Source organism: Gavialis gangeticus, unplaced genomic scaffold (genome assembly GCF_001723915.1).
Source record: "Gavialis gangeticus isolate Ggan-Ray unplaced genomic scaffold, GavGan_comp1, whole genome shotgun sequence".
NCBI classification, from domain to species: domain Eukaryota; kingdom Metazoa; phylum Chordata; order Crocodylia; family Gavialidae; genus Gavialis; species Gavialis gangeticus.
Genome location: NW_017729029.1, coordinates 31,345,412 through 31,369,455, shown reverse-complemented (window position 1 = coordinate 31,369,455; position 24,044 = coordinate 31,345,412). Strand labels below are relative to the sequence as shown.

At 42.9% G+C, this 24,044-nt stretch overlaps 1 protein-coding gene across 2 annotated transcripts in view; it reads left to right on the top strand.

Annotated features, from left to right (window-relative positions):
• The window catches only part of ZNF711 (zinc finger protein 711), a 62,295-nt gene that overhangs the window by 21,072 nt on the left and 17,179 nt on the right, over positions 1-24,044 (top strand). For both annotated transcript variants that reach the window (XM_019521380.1, XM_019521379.1), the window contains exons 2-4: positions 6,044-6,146; positions 9,488-10,018; positions 18,152-18,310. In XM_019521380.1, coding sequence (XP_019376925.1) covers positions 6,068-6,146; positions 9,488-10,018; positions 18,152-18,310 — 769 coding nt within the window. In that variant the 5' untranslated portion in view covers positions 6,044-6,067. The remainder of the gene's footprint in view (positions 1-6,043; positions 6,147-9,487; positions 10,019-18,151; positions 18,311-24,044) is intronic.

The window sequence follows — 24,044 nt, the reverse complement described above, 5'->3', positions numbered from 1 at the left end:
GCCGGCCCTGGGGAGTGCACACAGTGGCGGGAGCCCCCTCTCTCCTCCCTGCACCCCCAGACGATCCACTCGCAGCTTTGTCCCATGTCCCATCCCAGCTGGGCAGCACCTGCCCGTGCCCCGCTCCTCCCTCACTGCTGAGGCCTTGATATGCCCACTTCCCAACACCCTTGGCCCCCTCCCCCGCCCCTTCCCCCCCCAACTCACTTATCAGCTGGATGCTGCTTTCCAGGCTGCTGTGCTGCATATCAGCAATTGGATCAGTATCAGCTGATACAACTCATTAATAATCTGTCATCGGTATCGGCCCAAAACATTTTTATTGTTGCACCCTTACTGTACATTACTGTTCCATCTACATTTATGTCAGCTACTTCTAATTTGATATTGGTCTTGTGCCTTACTCTTCCCAACTCTGAAAGCTGTTTTTATTGTGTGCATGATACCATCAGCTATCATAAATGCTCTCTCTCATGTGAGCAAAATAGTACAAAATATCCTAGCCAGTAAAACCTAGATGCTTGAGTTACAGTTCTGTGAAGCATCTCTTAATAACTAGTTTACTGTGTATCTCCAAAGTATGTCCCCAAGAATTTGTCCGTCTTTTACTCCATTGGTGCTAATAAACATTTGTGGAAACTGTCGTATTTTGGTCTGTCAGTTGCAGAGTATTTTAGAATCTCTATAGTTAAAATCACAGCTAGCTTCCTGCATCTTCTTCCTCTGAAGTATCTGGACTGCCCATAATCATAGAGATTTAATGTTGTTATCAGTTTGTTTAACAGTCCTGCTCATGGATTATGCTAGGTACTTTATGGACACAGAACCAAAGGATGGTCACTGTCTCCAAAGAGCGTACAGGCCAAGTATAAGAAGCATCAGATAAATACAAACAGGAAACTACATGGAAACGATGCAAAAAAATAAATGCCCTGCATAATGGGTGGTGCTGTGAGCACAAAAGTAGGCTAACTTGTCAAGTTTTATGTACATCTCTGAGAAAAGGAGAAGCTTGAAGGAGGCTATATTACCTATAGCAAGTAGAGGTGCACCAGTACCTCAGTCTAGTGTGGGATCGTTACCAATATAAAGAAAATTTTCTGCATCAGAAATTGGCCCAATGCAGCTGATAATTTGTCTGATAAATGCTCGTGCATGTGCGCAGCCACAGCACAGCATGTATGCAGTGAGGAGCAGAGCTGGCAGTGTGGAGTGCTGTATGCAGCTGGGAAGTCTGGTGTGGTAGAAGGGGGATGGAGGGCGGTGGGGGAGGGGCAGATCAAGGCCCCCACAGTGAGGAAGGGTGCATGGTCAGGGCTGGGGCTGGGACAGGGGCTGCCTAGCCGGGGTGGGCACAGGACATGGGGCGGGCAGCTCCCACCTCTGCACACAGCTCATCCGGTGTTCGCCTGGGTGGCATCAGCCGTTCATCCACAAGGGCATGGGGAGGGGGAATGTGTGCCCCCACCTCTGTTTGGGGCCGAATGAGGTAGGGCCGAGCTCTTCCCAAGCAGGGAGATCGTGGGGCACATACCTCCTGCCCCCATGCCCTCCCAGACAAGCAGCAGGACCAGTGGTGGAAGTTACTAGATGAGCACTGGACAAGCCACATGCAGCAGTGGGAGCCTGCCCTCCTGACAAGCTGCACCTCTGTGCCACACCTGCCCTCGCGCCATGCATGCAGATCCGAGGGGCACATCTCCGCACCCCCCAGACAAACCACTTGCCGCTCTGTCCCATGCCCCTCCCTGCCCTGTCCTTGGCTGGTCAGCACCTGCCCCAGCCCCATTCATTCCCTCTGTCACTGCAGGGGGCTTGATCTGCCCCTTCCCCCCACCTCCAGACCCCTTCCTTCCGCTTTCACCACACCAGACTTACCAGCTGGGTGCAGCTCTTCAAGCTGAAGAGCTGAGTATCAGAAATTGGGTCAGTGTTGGCCAATATGCCTCCTTAAAAATTGGCTATTGGTGTCGGCCCCAAAAATCTTGATTGGTGCACATCTAATTGCAAGTCTTAAGTTCAGATCAGGGATCAGCAGCCCCTGGCACGCATGCCAGTTAGTGGCACGTGCACACATTTTCCCTGGCACTCCAGGAGGCACGTCAGGAAATTGTTTTAAAACTTTTTTTTTTTTTAAGTTGCCACTGGTCCTGGCGCAGGGACAGGCACTGGGGACGGAGTCAGGATAACACAGACAGGGACACGGCCTGTGTTCTACTAACTCTGCCCCCTGTCCCTGGGCTTGGCCCTCCAGCCCAGCCTGGCCCCTAGAGGGGAGGTGCAAGGGGTTGATGGGGAGGAGCTGTGCAGGGCCACTGCACTCAAAGCTCTCAGCAGGTGAGCGGACCCAGGGCTTGGGCAGATGGACACCCTGTCTCACCAAGGTAGGGGCAGCACTGGGGTGCTGAGTGCTGGGGCTAGGCGGTGCAGGGAGAAGCAGTGGGCAGCCAGCCCGTGGGAAGTGGGGCTGCCCCAGGGCTCCATGGGCTCAGGCCATGGGGGATGAGGGTGACAAGTGGGATCCAAGATAGGGCCCGGCCCACACAGCTCCGCAGGAATGGTACACAGCTGTCCTGCCTGTAAGGGACTGCCACGTGGCCAAAGCAGGATTCTGGGCTCCAAGGCTTCTGGATCTGAGCTCAGCCTACTTACGTGTTGGGCAAAGCGCAAGCAGGGCAGAGTCCCACCCCCAGGGGAGGGGACTGACCACAGGAGCTCCTGGGAGCAGCTTCTGCAGCTGCCCTGGCCTTGCCCACCTGCAGCTCCCCTTGAGGGGTCAGGGCCGGGTGAGGCACTGTGCAGGGTCACTGCATTACAGGCTCCCAGCCAGCTCAATCCTGAGCACTGCCTGTGGCAGCTGTTCCCAGAGCCTGGAGGGCTCCCTCCATGACCCGGGGGCTCTGCCACGCTTGTGCTGTGCCTGGTGCACACAGAGCCTGAGCCAGGAGCTCCCCAACCCCAGCGTCCTGCCCCTGCCAGGCAGCATCCCCCCTTTTTCTTTCTTTCTCTCTTTTTCTCTCTTTTTTCCTTCTCTATTTTCTCCTTTTTTTTTCTTTCTCTCTTTGCTCTTTTTCTCTTCTCTCTTTCTCTTCTGCCCTTTTTTCTCTCTCCCCTCTTTTTGTCTTCTCTTTTTTCTTTCTCTTTCCCTCGCTCTCTTTCTCTCTGTTCTCTTTCTTTTCTTTCTCTCTCATCACAACATGCTTAACAAAAAAGACTACACAAGAACAAAGATAGTATATGAAGTTGTATTTGTCACCAGATTTAGAACTTCTAGAAAATCTGGTATTTGCCATAAAAAAAGGCAACATCTATGATCATTAACTATGTTAATATGCAGTTTGTCTTGCCTTGAAGCCTCTGACCCGGTTTTGTTTTTCCAGCATGCTGGCACTCTGGTACCTTACAAGGTAGACATTGCAGTTTTTTCTGCACTGGCCAAAAATGTTGCCTACCCCTGGTTTAGATGTTATAACCAAGAGCTTATTCACTGTGCATACAAATCTAATAGTTTGGTGGGGTTGGGCACTCATAACTCTTCAAGTAGGACCTATGTTTTGACAGTTTTATCCAGTTTCATTGAAAGGTTCATCTACATTTACTGACAAATAAAATATTATCAGCAGCTACACTTTTGCCCTCATAGGTCTGATTCCTCTATACAGTTTTTCCAACCCCTGCCCAAAATTTAAAAAAATATATATTTAAAAATGTGAAGAAATGAATATGTTAAAAACTGAGTTCTGAAGTAGTTTGCTGCTATATACATGACGTGCCTGACATAAAACACTCCTCCCAAGGAGCGTCCTTCCATACACATTCCTTTATTTACTTACTCTTAAACCAAGCATTTGCAACTGCTAATGTTAAGGGTTGGGGAAATAATCAGATAACAGAGTGCATACAGGAGAATGCAAGTGGAGGAGGTTTTCATGAGTAGTCCGTAGTCTCTAGTATTATAATGAGGTGTGTGCTTGTGAACAGAATATGAGAGCTGTTAAGTGGCTTACTTTTGATTTCCTTGGTGTAGATTTGTTATAGGTATGTTGTCCCTTAAAAACCCTAACTTTCTTTTGATGAAGAGTTTTGTATGTATGTATTAATAGGATGCCAGTAACTTGTTTCAATTACTAGCATACTTGGCACGCTGTTTGTTACCACAGTACAACATTTACAAACTAGTCAGGGGGGATCAGCAGGCACTGGGGAAGTCCATGTTCCCCCGAGCACTGCCAGGAGTGACCAGGAATAATGGTGACAAGCTGGCAGAGGGTAGATTTAGGCTAGACATCAGGAGGCGCTACTTCACAGTCAGGGCAGCTAGGATCTGGAACCAACTTCCAAGAGAAGTGGTGCTGGCTCCTACCCTGAGGGTCTTTAAGAGGAGGCTAGATGTATACCTGGCTGGGGTTGTTTGACCCCAGTACTCTTTCCTGCCATGGCAGGGGGTCGGACTAGATGATCTACTCAGGTCCCTTCCGACCCTAGAAACTGTGAAACTATTTGCCAAAAACACTACTAACATACCAGCTTTTTTTTCCCCTTTAGTTTAACAGAACTTCAGACCATCTTTTCTTATTATATACAGGATAGAAATATGAAAGTTTTAAACTTGGTGTCAAAATTTGCTCCTTGACTTAGTTTCACATTTGTCAGATGATCCTAGTATTACAGATGTTCCAAAGCTTGTTGTAGATAAATCCAGACAGGTTAAAAAAAAAAAAAAAGAAGACCACACAGTAATAAAATTGTATGTATAAAGTAAGGCCATACGCAACAAATACTTGCATGTATTTAAGTATATTTTATGTAAATAGACCTTTTAAGTTCTTTAGGAATACTCTTGGATGTAAGTAGTTGCAGGATGTAAAAGGCAAGGTTCATAAGGAAACACAAAATAATATGACCAGCTAGATCAGAGGTGAGCAAAATATGGCCCAGCCCACGAGGCCACTCTGTCTAGCTCGCGGGGCCCCTAAAAATGTAGAAAATTAATATTTATCTGCCCTTGGTTCCTGTCAACAATGGCAGGAACCAAGGGCAGTACCCAGGGGAAGCCCAGCAGGCTTCCAAAACAGCAGGGCCCAGTCACCTGCCCAGCCCGAAACCCCAGTAGGGGCTTCTGGCCTGGGAGCACGTGGCTGCCCCGGCGGCATGGGAACCTCAGGTAGGGGTCAGGGGACACAAGGGCAGGGAAGGGGAGGGAAGCTGAGTGGGGGAAGCAGCTCTGCCCTGTGCTTGGTGCCCCGCACTGCAGCCGCTTGTAGCCCACCTTGGGCTGCCTGTGCCTGCTCCAGACAGCCCCACGCAGGCTGTGAGTGCCTGCAGCAGGGAGCGCTGGCCATGGGGGGGGGGGGGCACTCCCCCCCCGGTCAGCTTTTCCCTGGGATCCTTCCCTGCTCCTTCCTGGCATGGAGGAAAGCGGCCCCTGGCCTGCCCCATGGCCAGTGCTCCCTGCTGCAGCTGCTCGCTGCCCGCACGGGGCTGTCCAGAGCAGGCACAGGCTGCCCCAGGCAGGCTGCAAACGACTGCAGCATGTGCTGCACCTCACCTGAACTGTGGGGCCTGGGGGGCATTGGGTGTGAGTGGGCGGGGAGCCAGCGGGAGCATGGGGCCAGTGCCAGTGGAGCCTAGAGCAGGGTGGCAGGAGTGCGGGGTCCCAGCTGTCAGGGGCTCTGTGGAGCTGAACCAGCTCCCCCCTCTCCCTGCTGGTGCAGCCCAGCCTGGCTCCACAAACCCCTGGCAGCCTGCATTCCGCTTTGGACCCCACCAGTGGTGGCCCTGGGACATTGGTCCCAAGATGGTGACCAAGGGGCAGTGCTACCTATGTGACCCTTAACAACCTGCCAAAACTAGGTAAGCGGCTCTTTGCCCGAAATAATTGCCTGCCCCTGAGCTAGATTGTATAAGGTAATACATATATTTTCCCTTCAGGTTAGGAGGTATATATTCCTACATCTAACCTGCATTTATTTGCACATAGTGTATTATACACTAGTTCAGAAAATTAATGCATTTAATATAATTTACAATTTTGCTTTTGCAGCTGTTTGAAAAAGCATAGCTGATTATGGATCCAGGTGGTGGAAGTCTTGGATTACAGACGCAAGATTCCAAAATGCCTCACACTATGATTATGCAGGATTTTGGTAAAACATTTTTACTTATAAACACTAAAGGATAATACAGATATGTTGTTTCAAGTAAAACAGTTTTCTTCAGTATGAGCTTATTCTTAAATGTAAAGTTGTCTTGAGGTTTATAATAACATTCAACATTTCAACATCTTCAAAATGCTATGCAGACGCAAAGCTTCAAGAAACGTCCTGTACACTTTTTGAATTCCTGTTTTTGTTACTGTAGTGCTCAGTTGCTGATACTGAAAAGCATGTGTCGATTTTAAAAAGTGAAATGGCTCAAGGCAAAGTTGGTTATGAAGAAGCAAGTTGTACAGGATTCTGAATGCTGCTTGTGTAATGTTGAATGCCCCCTAATCGGAATTGAAAATTGAGGTTTAGATTAGACAAATTCATGGATGATAGGTCCATTAATAGCAGACAGAACAGTCAGGGATATGTTTTTTGACCTTGCTAAACCTATTATGGTAGATGCCATCTAGACAAATTGTAGGGTTAGATCAAAAGAAATCTCATGAAGTTCAAAAAGAACAAGTGCTAATTCCTGCACTTAGAACAGAGCAATCCCATGCACCAGTACAGGCTGGGAGCTGACTGGCCAGCAGCTCTGCAGAAAAGGACCTGGGGGTTAAAATTGACAGTTAGCTAAATATGAGTCAGCAGCGTGCCCTTGTTGCCAAGTAGGCTAATGGCATACTGGGCTGCATTGGTAGGAGTGTTACCAGTAGGTCAAGGGAGGTGATTATTCCCTTCTATTCAGCACTGGTGAGGCCACATCTGGAATACTGTGTTTAGTTTTGGGCCCCACACTACGGAAAGGATGTGGACAAATTGAAGAGAGTCCAGCGGAGAGCAACAAAAATGGTGAGGGGCTGGACCGCATGATTTATGAGGATAGACTGAAGGAACTGGGTTTATTTAGCCTAGAGAAGAGGAGACTGAGGGCAGATTTAATAGCAGCCTTCAACTACCTGAAGGGGGGTTCAAAAGAGGATGGAGCTAGACTGTTCTCAGTGGTGGCAGATGACAGATCAAGGAGCAACGGTCTCAAGTTGCAGCAAGGGAAGTTTAGGTTGAATATTAGGACGAATTTTCTCACTAGAAGGGTAGTAGAACACCGGAACAGTTTACCCCAAAAGGTGGTAGAAACTCCATCCTTGGAGGTTTTCAAAACCCAGCTAGACAAAGCTTTGGCTGGGATGATCTAGTTAGGGATTGTCCTGGTTTGAGCAGGGGGTTGGATTAGATGACCTCCTGAGGTCCCTTCCAACCTCCTGAGATCCCTTCTAACCCTAACTTTCTATAATTGTATGTCAGGAAGAGTATGATGGGTGGGTGGATTGCTTTAGATATACTCTGTATGTATGTCCTCCCTCTAAAGGACCTACTGCTGGCACTGTCTGAAACAAGCCTGTTTGTTTTACATATTGATGGTGGGCATGGGTCCACCAAAAACTGTAAGCCTCTTCTTTCTGCCCGCAATAGCTGGAGAGAAGCCACTAAATGTACAATAACCAATTCTGTGGGACAAATCATGAGTAAACAGGAACAGAAGTTAAGGTTATAGGTTAATAAATCAGGGCTGCTTGCAGATGTTTAAAAAAACCAAAAAACCAGCCCTTTACTTTAAACTCCATGCACTCCCATGCCAAGCCCAGCCCATGCCCACATGAGGCGGTGTGTTAGTTAAATGGAGATAAATTTCCATCTATGAGGTGTTAGTTAGATGAAGGCTCATCTGGCATCTGTGTAGATCGGGTGCTTTAGTGGGGCTTTTTTAGCACTTTTATATCTAACATTTGATCGACCCTTTTATCTAATAGCTGCATAGCCAGGTCGAACTAATATGCTGCTGCTTCCAGTAAAGAGGGGTTGTTTTTTGTTTGTTTGTTTGTTTGTTTTGGGGGGTTGTTTTGTTTTTTAATGTCTGCAAGCAGCCAGTGGTGCTAAGGGAGAGCACTGAGCAGAGAACTCCTGCTAGCACCCAGTGCCCCTTAAATGTACCTAAGTGGCCTGTGGATGCTGCCCAATGACACTTTGCTCAGAGATGTGCATGAGCAGGGGAAAGGAAGGCTGTCCTATATTCACTCAGGTTCCTTCCAGCCAGCACCTCCTTCTAGCCTAGCACAGCCTACCAGGGGTGTGATAAAGCAAGAAACATTTTTTTTCATGACCTGTAGGTCCTCCCCCAGTCTTTAACTCTGATAGTAAATGCAGTTTGGCAATATTTATTGAGTTAGATTAATGGTGTTAATTCTTTTTTTGACTTTGCCAAATTTAGTTACAAAGGAAATAAAAATGGTAAATATGTTTAAACTTTTTTTAACCCTTTATTGATAAAGTCTTTTAATACGCTATCTGTAAATATTAAAATTGATGGATAGCATTATCTGTCATTTTCATTAGGCTCTAAACTTGACGGTGTCCTCCTTAGATGAAGAGAAAATAAATTTATTAATATTTACTTTATAACTGACATTTCTGGCATAACATACTGGAAGTAAAACAAAGGATCTTTTTACAGTTTAAACTCTTCACTTTTTGATAAACTTAAACCATCATCTTACATACTGAAATAAATTTTTCTCATCTGCGTTAGCAGTCATTTGACTTCATGCTGTTTAGTCCTCCTGTCGTCCACAGCCTTTCACAGACAGTGCTTTTCTTTTTCTTTTCCAATCAGCAAAACTGATGCATGTATAAATTAACTTATTCAGCTTTGTGCTCAGCTTCTGCTACACCAAGGAATAATACAGGATTCAAGTTGCTAGCATAATTGTTTTAGTTTTTAAAAATTATTAAGACTTGTTTTTAAGAATTGTTTTAGTTTTTAAAAATACATATAAAATCTCATAATGGTCTTTTGCCATATAAAGACTTTTAGGGGATGTTGTAATTTTAACCCTTTAAAAAGAAATGTGCTTTTGTACTCTGACTTAAATAATAAAATGTCATAGTCATATGTTACAAGATAGTATTAATTTATTAAATAACATCAGACATAATAAAATTCAAGGGAAAGCTGAGGAACTTTTATATTTATAATTTACTTTTATGTTTTAGTTATGTACCTTGGAGTATGGACAAATTAACACATTGCTGTGAGCTAAAAGGTGAAATGTTACTTACCACGAAACTGCTAATTTTCTATTAATTATATTGTGGTGAGTGAAAACTAACGTGATAGCTTATCTTATTTCACTGAGAGTAAGGTGGGTAGGGTAAGTTGAGGTGGGTAAGTCTCCACCTTCTTTAAACTTACTGCAGTTTGTCCATACCCTTTGATATAGTAGTGGTGATGCCATGTGGTAGTACAAATCTTAACATTGTTTTCCTCCATAATTGTTTCATAGTGGCTGGGATGGCTGGCACTGCTCATATTGATGGAGACCATATTGTTGTATCAGTCCCTGAAGCTGTACTAGTTTCAGATGTAGTCACGGATGATGGAATAACTCTTGATCATGGCTTAGCAGCTGAAGTTGTTCAAGGACCTGATATCATCACTGAAACAGATGTTGTAACAGAAGGTGTAATTGTTCCTGACTCTGTGTTGGAAGCTGATGTTGCTATTGAAGAAGCTTTAGATACCAGTGATCATGTTTTGACTTCTGATCTAATAACAGAAACTGTTAGAGTTCCTGATCAGGTTTTTGTGGCTGATCTTGTTACGGGTCCTGATGGACATTTGGAACATGTAGTACAAGACACTGTGTCAGGAGCTGATTCACCCACAATGGTGTCAGAAGAAGTTCTTGTAACTAACTCAGATACAGAAGCTGTGATTCAAGCGGCCAGTACTGTTCCTGGTTCTACAGTTACTATAAAAACTGAAGATGATGATGATGGCAAGAGCACATCTGAAGACTACTTAATGATATCTTGTAAGTGAAATAATGGTAGCTATAAGTAGGAGACTGTTTGAACTAGAAGTGATCTAGTGGGGAGAGAGTAATGAATTTGAATTCTTACTATCCCGTGCTCCTGGACTATCACAGAACAGTCTCTCACCACATTTCTTATTATTAAGAGTTGGATTTTGTGAGTGGATAATCTGTAGGCAGTGGTGCAGAACAGAGGCATGATGATCATACTGTCCTGCTCATAGTGCCTGTGTGCGCAAAGAGTCCAAGAATTTATGAATAGTGATATTTTTTAAAATCTTGTTTAGCATACTATGTGGGTTATCTTCTTACAGTTTTAAGCCTAATACAATTTAAAAAGTCAAACCTAATTACCATATTGTCCAGGTATATGCCAAAAGTAACATTTATTAAATTTCAAGAGCATGAAGAGAGGGGTGAGAAAAGTTGTAAATTGAAGGCAATTGACTCAAGAAGTGATTTTGACCATAACTTACTTGTTTGACAAGAAAAGATGGTTTACAGATAAAATGTAGTAGCCAGATTTTTCTTTCCTCTGCAGCTGTTGTCTGAAGTGGTCCTCAGTAGCGGTACCTCTGATCTGATTTTGAAAATGAAAACTAACTTCCTGCTTTATTGTTCCAAGTATAATTTCCCGCCCCCATACTGCTCTGTGAGGAGGGCACTTTTATCATTAATTATGCATTTACTACACATACAGTTGAAGGAATTTAGTAAAATGGCAGGCTGTGAAAATAATTGTTCTTTTTTGGTGTTTAATTGGATGTTGGGGACCAATTTTCACTTTCAGACACAGGACAGTCATGCAAGTAAGTTAATACAGACAAAATTTTTCAAATCAGCCTTTCAACTCCTCTAAATTAATGCAATTTTGCTAGACCAGAATGAGTTTTTGATTGTCCAAGTAATCATTTTAGCTACCTGGAAGCAACACAGTTCACTAAGTTAAGTTTTGAGATACTTGATTTACATGGCATTGTCATAAGAGATCTAGGCACAATAAATTGTTTTTATTCAACTTTTCAAAGTAAAAAATGTTATTTTCATGCTTGTTTTGTCAACTCTTTAGTGACATACCTGTGATACTATTTAAATAATTTTAGCAGTACTGCATGTTTAGTTTTCCCATCATTGGAGGAGAGACTTTGTAATTCTTATCACTCTGTCCTTCATGTCATGTGCTGCATGAAAAAGTATTTTAAGTATAATATGTTACTTACACTTGTCTTAGTTTGTAACAGAAAGCAAAAAGAAACCAATGTGAGAACAACTCAAAAAGTCTCCAGCGGTGGCATTACTTTTTAGGTTTCTATGGAAAGGAGTACATTTTAGAGCTCAGTTACTTTAACTGAAATCATTTCTCCTTTCTAATGGCAAACATAAAATGATATTATGTAACGGTGATATTTCCTGCATCCCTGTATTTGTAAGTACAGTCATATTTATAATTCCTTCTGATAGAGGAGTTGATGATGGAGACTATATTAAGCCAGTAGTTTTCAGATTTCTTTGGATTTGGACACCCTTCCAACTACAAAAAATACTCTGCAAACACTAGCCCATGTGATTATTTTAAATAAATATGAATATAGTCAGTGTTTGTAAACCTGTTAATAAGGTCTGATAACCCTATTGAGGTCATGAATCCTGTCTGAGAAACTCTTCTTCTTGAGCTGATCAAGGTTATATATCTGAATAAATACAGTTTCAGCCCAGGTTATTAGATAGTCTGGTTTTTGAAGTCATAAATAGACTTCAGTATATATATTCAAATATTTTTGGATTTGTCTTTGTTAGCTGTGTAAAAACAGAGCCCCCTAAGTGAAGGTGCAGCATATGCTTACCTTTTCTGCCCATATAGTTACATTAGCTAGGTCTGGTGGAGATGGGGGGACAAAGAGGAGGGGCAACCTTTTTGGCAAGTGTGCTAGAAATTAGCCGTGCATCCTCCCGAAGTGCCACTCAGATCTCCCATTGCCCAGTCTCCTTCTCTGCTTTCTGCTTCCTGCCCTGTGCACCTTGTCTGATCTCTGCTTTGCTTTTTGCTCCCTGCCCTATCTGCCCATGGCACTTGTGTCATAATTTGGCCACCACTGTACTAAGACATAGGTATCAAACCCCTTAGGCTGGATGAGTGGATGACTGGGCCCACAGACTGGTGCTGCATGCAGTGCATGTCCTGGCTCAGCCCTGTGCTGCTTATAGCATCCATTCTGGCTCAAGTCCCACATGCAACACATGCCAGTCCTAGCCCCACACATTGCATGTGGTACATGGGGCTGGGCTGTGGTCCCAGTCTGGACCAGCCCTGGATCCAGCACACAGGACTGGACTAGCCCTGCGCAACACATCAAGCACACGTTGGGTTCGGCCCCATGTGCAGCGTGGCTCTGTGTGCTGCATGCAGCACTCGGGGCTGGTCCAAGGCCCACAAGAAACATTATGGGCCAGATGACAGGGCTCTGCTGTTCAGAACCAGCCCATGGGCTGTATCTGATACCCTTGAATTAGGGCAAGTGATCTTTTCATGACCCAACCAACATAGCTCTGCTAGCTAAACTTGGTAGTGTAGATCAAGACTCTGTTTAATACACAACAGCAGATCTTGCCTCTTTTGATCCTGTCGTGAACCTGATCCAACAAAGCTGGTGCCTGACTTCACAAATAACCTTAAAGTTAAGCATGTACTTCAGTGTTTATTGGAACCAAAGTGTTCATCTCCTTGCAGGGTAACTTGTGTAGAGGTTTTTTTATTGCCCAGGTTGTCTTAAGACAGCACTGTCAGGCTTCTGAAAATAACCTTCAAGTCTGTCACATAGGGGGAGATAAATATATCCATCAAGCTAAGAGTTTGAAACCTCATATTATGTACTTTACTGTGTAGCTCAGTGGGCAACCAGTATCCCAGGAACATAATTGTATGCTATAATTCCCAGTGGTGTATACAGGAATTGTCGGGCTCTTTTGTAGTGTGGGTCACAACAGAACAGAGAGATTATTGAGAGGTTCCCTCTCCCATTCTCGATCACATAATGTTTAGCAGCTAAAGCAAGGAGTATAAGAATAAGTTTTAAAAGTGTTTAAATGTATTTTTAGCTGTCTTAATTAAGTTTGGCAACTGGAAACAAGGAGACAACTTCCTATACCAGTTAGCTCTTCATGGATGCACCACGTTGTGCTTGTGCAACAAAATCTGGGAGCCTCTAGTAAGGGAGAAAGCTAAATTCAGAGAAGTTTTAACATATAAATATTTGCTTTTTGTTAAAGTTATAATTTAAATTAAGTTTTCACCATTTTAAATTTGTCTTATCTAGTTATTCATTGGATTTTTTTAAAAAGTGATATAAATGTTGCTTGGGAAAAGTATAGTCTGATACTTATTTGATATATGTGAAAAGAATTTTGTATCTGTCTGAATTTTGTCACCATCTATCTGTCTAGTTACTAGTGCTTATGAGTTTAATTTCTTAAATTAAAGGAAACATGAGCGCGTCCTATAAGAATTGTAAGAAAACTCTATTGCCATGGCACACCAGATGTCAAATCTACTCCCAATGGGACATATTAACCCCATAAAAAAACAGTGAAATATAAATGTTGAGTAGGAAGTGTGTTTTTAAGCATAATTTTGTTTTGGAAATTAAAGCACTGAGCTCCCAAAATATACACTGTGCACATCACATAACCAGATTAAATGCAACAGTAGGCACCGCTCAAAGCTTAAAACACACCCTTTTTTTGTTTTTCAGGTTTGCGATATTCAGACCCACAGCGGATTGCCAGCTTCTGATCCATGTGTTGGCCCTGCATGCACTATGCTGGTGACCTCATACACACCAAAGAACAACACTGGAGCTGGCCTTTAGGGGTAAGGTAATGTTCCACCACCACCTCCTTTTTAGTATATTGCAGTACAGTGTTGCATAGTTTGCTAAACATTTTAATACATATATTCCTATATTGTACCTAAGGGATATAAAATAAGCATATTAAACTTTAGAAAACTTTGCAAAATTGTAAAACTGTGGGACTTATCTTGCCCTCCTGTCATACCTTGGGGGCTTCTATGGTGGGTGTGATATCACCAGCATAGTGCATGCTGAGACATCACGTGAATTGGGAGCTGGCAATCCACGGTGAATCTGGACATCACACACCTGAAACCAACTGAAAAACGTAAGTTTTAAATGACAAATGAGCTGAATATTCCTCCTACCTTGGTACCTAGGAGGATTCAGCATCTATTTCTAAAGCTATCGGGATATTTTTATAAATGTGGAGGCAACATTAATGTAGTGTTGCTGGTGAATGATTTTGAGCCAGGAGCCTGTGTTCTGTTCCTTATTCTTCCATTGATTTACTAAATGACAGTTATTGCTAAAAAAAAAAAAAAAAAGACAATTTGCAGTTAACAAAAGGCACAGGATTAGCAGTCTGTAAATGGAATCCTGTTTGTTAACACAAGGATCTGGATGCTGCCTGACATTAGTGGGGAAATATTTGGAGATTATAAATTCAGTTACTAGTCTCTCTGCTAAATAGTGGGAAAGGATTAATTAGCATTATTTTTTTTCTCTACTGGAAAATGGCCTGAGGCCACCAAACTTATTTCATGTAAACCCACAATTCAAGTGGTAACAATTTCTGGTTGTCCTTTATAGTTGCCACTGAGGTAGAGCAAATATGAAGCAAGTTGAAAAAGACATAATAATTTATCACTATTCAGTCTTCTGAGTTTATCTGTTACATTGCAGATTTAATGCAGCATTTAATGCTGAACTTTATTTGTTTCACTTGCTAAGAAAAGCAGGAGCCTGAGTTTTAGAGGGTCTATATATATAGACTTGGGGACAAACTCAAACTGAAATTAATTGAATTGGTACATGCTGCCCATATCTGAATGAGAATCAGGCTAAGGAAGCTGAATGCTTTAGAAATGCCATCAGTCTTTTAGGTTTTGAAACAGTGTTGCCTCTCTGAGGAGGGAACTGTGGCTTTTAACAAATATAAGTTTTCTGTGTCTTAAAGGTAAGATGCAATTTGTGATGGTACACAATCTATGAACATGTTTTACTCTATCCCCAACTAAAAATATTTTGTAAAAAAAATATTTTAAATTTTTCATTGTGAAATACTTTTATCTGTCTCTGTCTTTCATTGGCATTGATTCCCTGGTAAATCAAACAACTGACCAACCTAAATTATTAGTTCCTGGAAGTGTATTGTCTCACACAAAGAACATTCAGTCATTTTCATGTCTACATACCTTGAATATTAGAAAACTTTCTTTGAAAAAACTAGTGTAGTGGCACATATTGTTATTCCATTATTATTTAGTTGTAGGAAACTTCAACTTTTTTAATAGCCTTTAAATATTAACATTTTTATTTACTATGTTTTGTTAGTGTAAATCTTATATGAAAAAAGGGATTTCTGCTTTAAGATACCATCAGCTTGAAAAATCACTTTTTACCTCCAAATACAGTACATGCCTGGCTTACAAGTAGCAGTCAGGAAGGAGTACAGTAACTGAATGAAACTTGAGCAAAATATTTCACTGAACACTTTTTTTCTACTCATAAACTTCATAAACTTTATGTATTGTTTTCATTCCTTTCCTACATGGTTGTTTAGGCCCAAACCCTGCAAAGAGTTAAATATGTACAGTATAATTGCTAACTTTACTAAGCATGCATACAGGTCTCTGCAACATGGGAGTAGAGACTCAGATGTAGAATAGAAAAATCCTTTCATCTTTAAACAAGAACATTTTAAATATAAAGCTTTAGGATGTTAAGGTAGTTTGCTGGAAGATAGAGTTATTTATAAATTATATTCAAATCATCTAAATTCATATTGCCTTTTCATAGAAAACAGTAGCTATCTCTGCTAGCTTCCCTACATTTTCCCAAAAAGTGTGCTTGTATAAGCCACTGGTCACACCAAAAGCTGAGAAAGCAAGCATGCTCCTATAGAGGATGTCACATTCATTTGCATGAAACAACTAACATTTGTATTAACAATTTTATGCTGGTAAACTTAATCAAAGGTATTTATAGATTTCTATCTAGTGTTGCTGCTGTCCTTGCTATTCATTTTCTTGTTATGCTTGGTACCATGCAGGCATTTCCAGGAGGATGCATATGTTATACAGTACATTTATTTGGAATAAGTTTTTAACAAATGCATGATCTTGCTTCCACTGACTTTAAATAGAACATTGTCAAACCACTAGCAAGGTTTTAGTTAAATGATATCATCTAAAAGTTGGTATTTATCCCACAATGAAATTCATAATATTTCTGGGATCAATTCAAATTTGAGTCCTCTGTAAATTCCCTAAGCAATTAATGATCATTGTTTAAAAAAAATCCTCCATCCATTCATATTTTCTTGTTGTTCATTATCAAATTGCAGAAGTCTACTTTTACAATAGTTGATAGCAGTGTTTGTTGATTTTAATTTTAAGCAGTTTATTTCAGTTTTGGTTTTAGTTTTATTAAGTTTTTTTTTAGTTTTTCCTGTATCTTCTGAGGCCCCTGCTACACATTACATATATTACACAATTAACTGCTTAATCGAGCCATAAATTTCGACCAATCAAACATGTGAAGAAAGACCATCCACAAGTGCAAAGTAATAATCACACAATTAACTGGTTAATTGCACAATAAATTTATACCAGTCACAAGGTGCAAAATAATTATCACACCATAAAAATGACTATCTAGCTGTAAAAAGAGCCAACCAGCTATAAAGTTAGTGCTTGGAAATATATGACAGCTCTATAGCTGGTTTCTATCTAGCTTTAATTTGAATGTGTAGCAGGATCCTGAATGTCATGAGGTTCACTAAAAAAGCTGGCTACGGTTTAGTAAATATTACTAAATGGCATTCACAGTAGACAGTATGCAAAGTCATAAAGAAATAACCTGCTGTTGTTTCTTAAATTTCTTTTTTAAAATATATTTGTACATGTCTAATATAATAGGTATACATAATTAAAAATCTGTGCATATTAGAAAAGATAGGGATTACATTTTCTTTCAGATCAGAAATCATCCTTGTTATGAGGGCTTCAATGGGTATTCAGTGGAGCAGTGGCCTTTTGCTGGACCTTTGCACTGGGGTGCATTTCACCAGAGAGAGTAAGCAGTGTGCTACCGATACATAAATAGTAAAGATGTTTGCAGATATGTGCCTTTGTGATCAGGGTTTAACTGTTCTTTACTGTGAAAATCAGGCGATATATATGTAAACACCTGCATTATCAAAACTGATAATATTCCACCTAGTAGGGGTTGGAACATAATTATTAATAAAAATTCCTTTTGACTAAATAGATTAAATATTGCTTAATTTTTAGATGTAGACATAAAGTATATTGGTAACTCAACTTGAAGTAGTTGGAAATGCATCCAAATACTGTCTCAGAAGATACCAAGCTAATAGCAAGACCTGAAGTACATTAATTTTTGTTACATTGTAACTTTTTAAGGAACAAGGTGATATTTGCAGGATTTATCAACAGTATACTATTTACTCTTTTCATTCTGCAAGTCGTTTGTTAGTAGCCAAATGTACATTTGGTAAGAATGGCAGCTGCTAGTTGCCAATAACAGAATTCACAAAAACAACCCAAAACTGTTCTTCTCATCTGAAATTTTCAAAATGTTCAACTGCCCAAAATATCATATCTATTTTATATTTTTATAGATATAGATATACACACATATGCAATGTGTGTGTGTATATGTATTTATGTATGTATATTACACTTTATTTACTCATGTATCATCTAGGCTTAACATAGAACAATATCTGTATACTATTTACATGATTTAATCATGCTTTTTCTTATGAAGTTTATTTTATAGTAATGTTTTTGTCCTGAATTTTCTAAGAGGTTGATAGTGAGATTGTTGGATTTATTTAAATGGCCTGGAACATATTAAAGGAAAAAGAAACTGGCTTACGTTAAAGCCAGTTCCAGTGGATCTTACCTCTGAGAATATAGACCTTCAGTGTGTGTGCGCACAAGTGGGATGAAGGAAACATTACTAACATTTTAATTTTAAAAAAATGTGTTTGAACCTCACTATCACTTTTTTGTTTGTTTTTGCATTTTTACAGTGGATGATGTTGGAGAAAAATTGGACCATATTGGAAGCGCACCCTTAAAAATCAGCACTGAGGTTTCAAATGATGATGTTGCTAAAGATGATGGTTTTGGTTCAGAAGTTATAAAAGTATATATATTTAAAGCAGAAGCTGAGGATGATGTTGAAATAGGTATCTATCTTAAATTCTGTTTGGTCACATAATAGTTGAAAATGTTTGCTTTTCTTTTTAATTAAATCAAATGTTTTATAGCAGGGGTTAGCAACATACGGCTCATGGGCTGGATCTGGCCTGTGGAGCCAGAGAGTTTTGCATCTGTTCACACCTCTATGGGGGCTGGGCAGCTAGAAGCTACACCTGCATCATCACGCTTCTCCCCACCTCCTGCTCCCCATCTGCAGCATGGGGACAGCTTCCAACCAGTGGGGAGCTGAGCTGGGGGTTAACGGCTTTCAGGTATACCTGCATTGTAGTTGGGAGGGAAGTAGGGTGCAGAGAGAAGCAACAACAGTTGGACACAGCTTGCAGCTGCCTAGCTGTCACACAGCTTCCCACCAGCTGGAAACTGCATCTGTGCTGCAGCTGAGGAGCTGGGGGTCAGGGAAAATAAGCAGCATGGGCACAGTTCCCAGCTGCTCAGTCCCAGTGTAGTTCCTCTTCACCTGGAAGCTGCACTTGTGCCCTGGCTGGGAACTGGGAGGCTGGGAGAAGTGACATCAGCATAGCTCTCAGCTCAGACTTTGGCAGACTCCACCTTACTGCTGACACTGCCCAAGCCACTCAGCACATGCTGGACTGGAGCCAGGTTATTCTGGTCTGTGGCTTAAAATTTTTTCCCTCATTTTATGGAGTATGGCATAACGTTCTCTGAGGGTTTGTACAGATTTCGTGCTTGGGGTATATAGTCCACAAGTTTAGCATTCTTTTTGAATAGCAGTATTCATTCAGTCTTTGACTGTACTTCGCATTCCATTCAGACTGCCATAGTCAGGCTATTGTGAGGGGTGGAGCACCTGTGACCACTGCTTGGGTTGTTCTTACCTTCCATGGGCTTTTCTAGTTAGTGTAAAGATACACCTTATAGTCTAATTGAATCAGAGATGCATATGCTTTCATGACCAAGAGTTCACTTCACCAGATGCTAGCTCACAAAAACTTATATATCTCTGATTCAGTTAGTCTACAAGGTACGTCTCTACCCTGGCTTCTGCCTGAATTTAAACTAATGCAGCCAACTACCTCTCTGTCTTCTAGATAGGGGGATAATTATTTTCCCCTCATCTTCTAGTTAGTCGAATTATTTTAGTTTTTCCTTTCATTTTACTTCTGTCTGGTGGCTTAAAATAGCTGTTGATAGATATTCTTTGAGAGATTAGATGGTCAACTGTCTTGCTCAGAAGACCAAGAAGTGGCAGAGGAGACAGGAAAGCACACAACATCCTGGCCAACTGTTGGGCCCCCCCCTCTGCCCCTCTCCCCCTCCAGGCACCACTTGTCATATCTATGGAACAACTTGCAGAGCACTGATCAGACTCTTCAGCCTCCTTAAAACTCAATAGTAATCCCCCCCTGGCAGACATCATCCTCATATTGAGGGATAGCTGATGATGATGATGAGGGTTTAGTCTCTTTGCTCCCATACTTCTGTAGAGGAAAGCACATCATCATAGAAATCTCCACCCTGCAACTTCATCATACTTATTAATGATGGCCACTCTTGATGCCTCATTTGTTGCAGAGGGGAGCATGTAACAGTGCTATTGTATATGTTTCTAATTCATCAGGAAGACACTTGAGCATAGAGAAGCATGGCAAAGTTATTCTTGCTGAAAAAAATCCATGGAGACTTCAGTTTTTTTGCTAAGGAGCTTGAGAAAAATCAGCCTCATTTTTCCTTGGAACAATTAAACATTTTGACTTTTCCTTAGTGTAGATTCTGTTCATAGCCCTTACTCTTCATGCCTGTGTGCTATCAAGGGGTTTCGTGGGTGGAACAAAACACCATATCCTGGAATCATATGTGCACATAAGCAGGAAGCTCTAAACTTCTCTATGGGCATATTTCTCCAAAATCCACAGTTCTGACACTCTTGTTACATGCTCTAGCACTGAAAACACACTGGTACCGATTGTTTTCTCATGTCCTGAGGACCATGCTGTTCCAGCACTGTGTTGGACTTTGCTCTCTGGGATCATCCTCAGAGGTTGCAGCATCCACTACCTTGCCTCCTGCTACTTAGTGCTTATACTTTATCACTGTATACTTTGCCATCAGATATCTAGATCAGGGTTGTTCAACTGGCAGCCCCTGAAGGGTTAATTTACAGCCTGTGGCCTCTTACACAGGTGCCAGCCCTCCCCCTTCCCCCACACACTCTCTAGAGGCTGCTGCCATGAAGGTCTTCAGGCTTCCATATTCCCACCTGCAGCTTTCGCTTTCTGCTCCTGCCCTTGGGGGCATGGCAGGGTGCTTTGGCTGGGGGACAAGGGAGCCTGGGACTTTGTAGAGCCCTGGGACCCAAGTGTTGGGGGAGAAGCTGCTAGCAACACAGTAGAGGACCCATGTAGTACATGACCTGAGGGGCTCTCACAGGTGCAGCCTACACAGCGTGCAGCCCCCAGGCACTCCAAAGGTGGACAGCTCTGATCTAGATATCAGACATCCCACAATTCACTGTAACTGATAACGTATCCATAAGCTGGGTAGTGAAGCCTTCATGGAGTATATGAAATATCTTCAAGCCATGGTGCTCCCTGATCCAGTGCTATGCAGACCTTCATCCTAGGCAGAACTGTGCACCCAAAGAATGAGGTTACCTTAGTCTTACCCTTTTCTCTGAGATGCACCAAAGAGTGAAGACAATGGGAGTCCATCATAGAATAGAGAGAGGAGTACTTAAGGAATACAAAAGAACCAAGACCCTTGAAGGAGTAACCATCCTTGTATGCTCCGATCTGCCTTTTTCTTCAGTATGCCTTATTATCCATGGGTACAATATCTTTGTAGGTTATGAACATTACTCCAAGAAATCTTCACCTATATCACTCAAGATCTGCTTCTTGAAAGATTGGATGCAATCATCTTGAGTTCTGAATCTTCCTTTAGGCTACAAAAAAAAAATCTAACACAATGTGGCTTCTATTATACCCACTTTGAAGAGAGGGATAGAAAATACCAGGTCTGAGTGAAAGCATGTGATTATTTTGGTCAACTCCTAGTGTCTTATTAATGAAAGTGGACAGGAGAAGTCTAAGCAGCAAGTAAGCATCGAGACCACCTTGTCTGAAAAGGTTTTGAAGTTTGGCCTTTTTTGGCCATAATGTTTCTTTGTCTTCCAGCCCTCAGGTGAGTGTGTGGATAATTATAAAGCCCCATTTTAGAAATTAGCTTCTTCATAGATTCATAGATGTAGAGTCGGAAGGGACCCCGAAGGATCGTCGTGTCTGATCCCCTGCCCCAGGCAGGAAAAGAACCGAGATCAGATGACCCCAGCCAGGTGCCTATCTAGCCTCCTCTTGAAGACTTCTAAGTTAGGTGACCACCTCTCCTGGCAGCCCGTTCCAGATTCTGGCCACCCTCTGACCCTGATGGGGACAGGCTGAATGATCTTGGGGGACTGACTCTGGAGAAGTGATGCTGGAATGGGGATTGGATTACAGCCTTCTTGAAGGCCAGTGCCGGAGAGGGTGGAGATGATTTAGGGGTCTGGGAAGTAGGACTGATGAGAACAGGCTGGAAGAGCTCAAGGGGTTGAGTCTGAAGAAGAGAAGCTGGAGGGGGGCGCTAGATCACAGCCTTCCCATCCCTGAAGGATAATGACAGAAAAGATGGAGATGGGCTTTTATCTGTGGCCATGGGGGACAGAACTAGGATCAATGGCTTCAAGCTGCAGCAGGGCAAACTGAGGTTGGAGATGAGGAGGAACTTGCTGCCTCTGAACGAGGTAAAGCATTGGAACAGGTTGTGGAATCTCCATAGAGAGGTGGTGGAATCTCCATCCTTGGAGATGTCCAAGAGTAGGTTGCGTGGTGTAATTGGGACATATGGTTGGCTTGACAGATAAACTGCCTCCAGCAGCAGGAAGTATTTTGTGACTGAAGGCCAGCTTACACCAAAGATCTTCCTGCAAACTGCTCTGGATGCATTTAATATGTGCTCTTTCTGTCTTCCATTGTCTCTTACAACTGTAGAAGCCTTTCTCCTTAAAGGAAGTAAACTATTTAATACTACCTCTGACAAGTTGCTTTACAGTCTCAAGGACATTAGGGCAACTCTGCAGTCTTTGGGTCTCTATCCCTTCATCCCAAAGGCTACAGCAGCGTATTACAGAAGTGAAGTGTGCACTTCCCTTTTAACTCTGCACATCAGTATTGTTTCTCTGAGCCTTCATAGTAAAGGCAGAGACTTCATACACAGTGACTCTGCCCTACCCAGACCTTCTATCTTCACTTATCCCATTTGGAAACAGCCTTTCCTTTTTCCTGGAGCTTGTGAGGATAATCTCGGATTGGTAGGTTCTTGGTTCAATGAGCAAGGAGTACATCTGTACCTAATTCTTTCTCCATTCCATTATAGCTTTCTTGGCAAACATTCCAGTTCCTGATTTTTCTAAGATATGTAGAGCAGTTTTCTGAAGCACATTCCAGATATTCATCTACCGCTCTTCCTTTGTTCCAGTTCCCAAATCCCAAGCCAGATTCAGATGGCCCTGCCAGTCCCTTTTCAGTTGAGGCCTTCACACTAAGAAAACCAATGATTACTTACCAGGAGAGGATTCTGGCTTCTAATACATGTTGTATTTGACATGGACCCCATTGTCCCAGAGTTTGATGCAGATCAAAGCAGGCACAGCATGGTTACACACACATGTTGTCTGTCCAAGCTTCACTCTGTTAAATCAGTTGGACATTATCATAGACAGAGGAAGAAAATACAATTTAGGGGGGCTGAGTGCTTCCTCCCCCAGCAAGTTAGTCTGTCATGGGGAAGGGGCATGGTGGGGTCAGATCAAGGTCCCCGCTATGAGGGAGAGAGTGGGGCAGGGGCTGGGGTGGATGGCGGGGGCTGGGGCAGGTCGTGGGATGCTTGTTGCTCGGGTGGCTCATCCAGGGACACAGAGGGCTCCTGCCGCTGCATGCAACCCTGGGGCAGGCAGAAAGGATATGTGCTCCCCCCCGATCTGTGGTGTGTGCAGGGCAGAGGCAGCTGCCGCCGCGCGCCTCATTCCGCACCCCACTGCCGGTGCCATGTGCCTCCCACCGCTGGGCAGGGGGCGCAGGCAGCACGCAGGAGGCACATGGCGTCGCATAGCTGTCAGGGCACTGGCAGTGGGGTGCAGAACAACTGCCTACACCCTGCCCACAGCACAGATTGGTGTGGGGAGGATGGACGTATCCCATGTGCCTGCCTCAGAGGTGCGTGCAGTGGCAGGACCCACCCCCACCAGAGCCCCTGGACAAGCCCTGGGCAGTAAGCATCCCACAAACTGCACCCCACCCCTCCTTCTTCCATCCCCCGCGCCCATTCCTGTCCACACATTTACCTGCTCAGCTGGGCACTGCTCCACTCACTGCTCAGCTGGGCTGGCTGAGTTCCCGCCAGCTGCTTGTTTCTGTTTCTGCCCCCTTCCCCCCTGCAGCCACTGGGAGCGTGTGCACAGGCTGGCTGTGTTTTACTAAACCCCCTTAGCCCTTGCCTTTCACTGCCTATGGACATTGTAGTATGGTTGGTTATTAATCAAGATAACTAATTGAGGTTGGAGCAGGTTGAGAGGGCCACCTACTGGCTTGCCCCAGGATTCATAGATTCATAGACATTAGGGCTGGAAGATCATCAAGTCCAGCCCCCTGCACCAGGGGCAGGAAGTCAGCTGGGGTCACAGGATCCCAGCAAGATAAATATCCT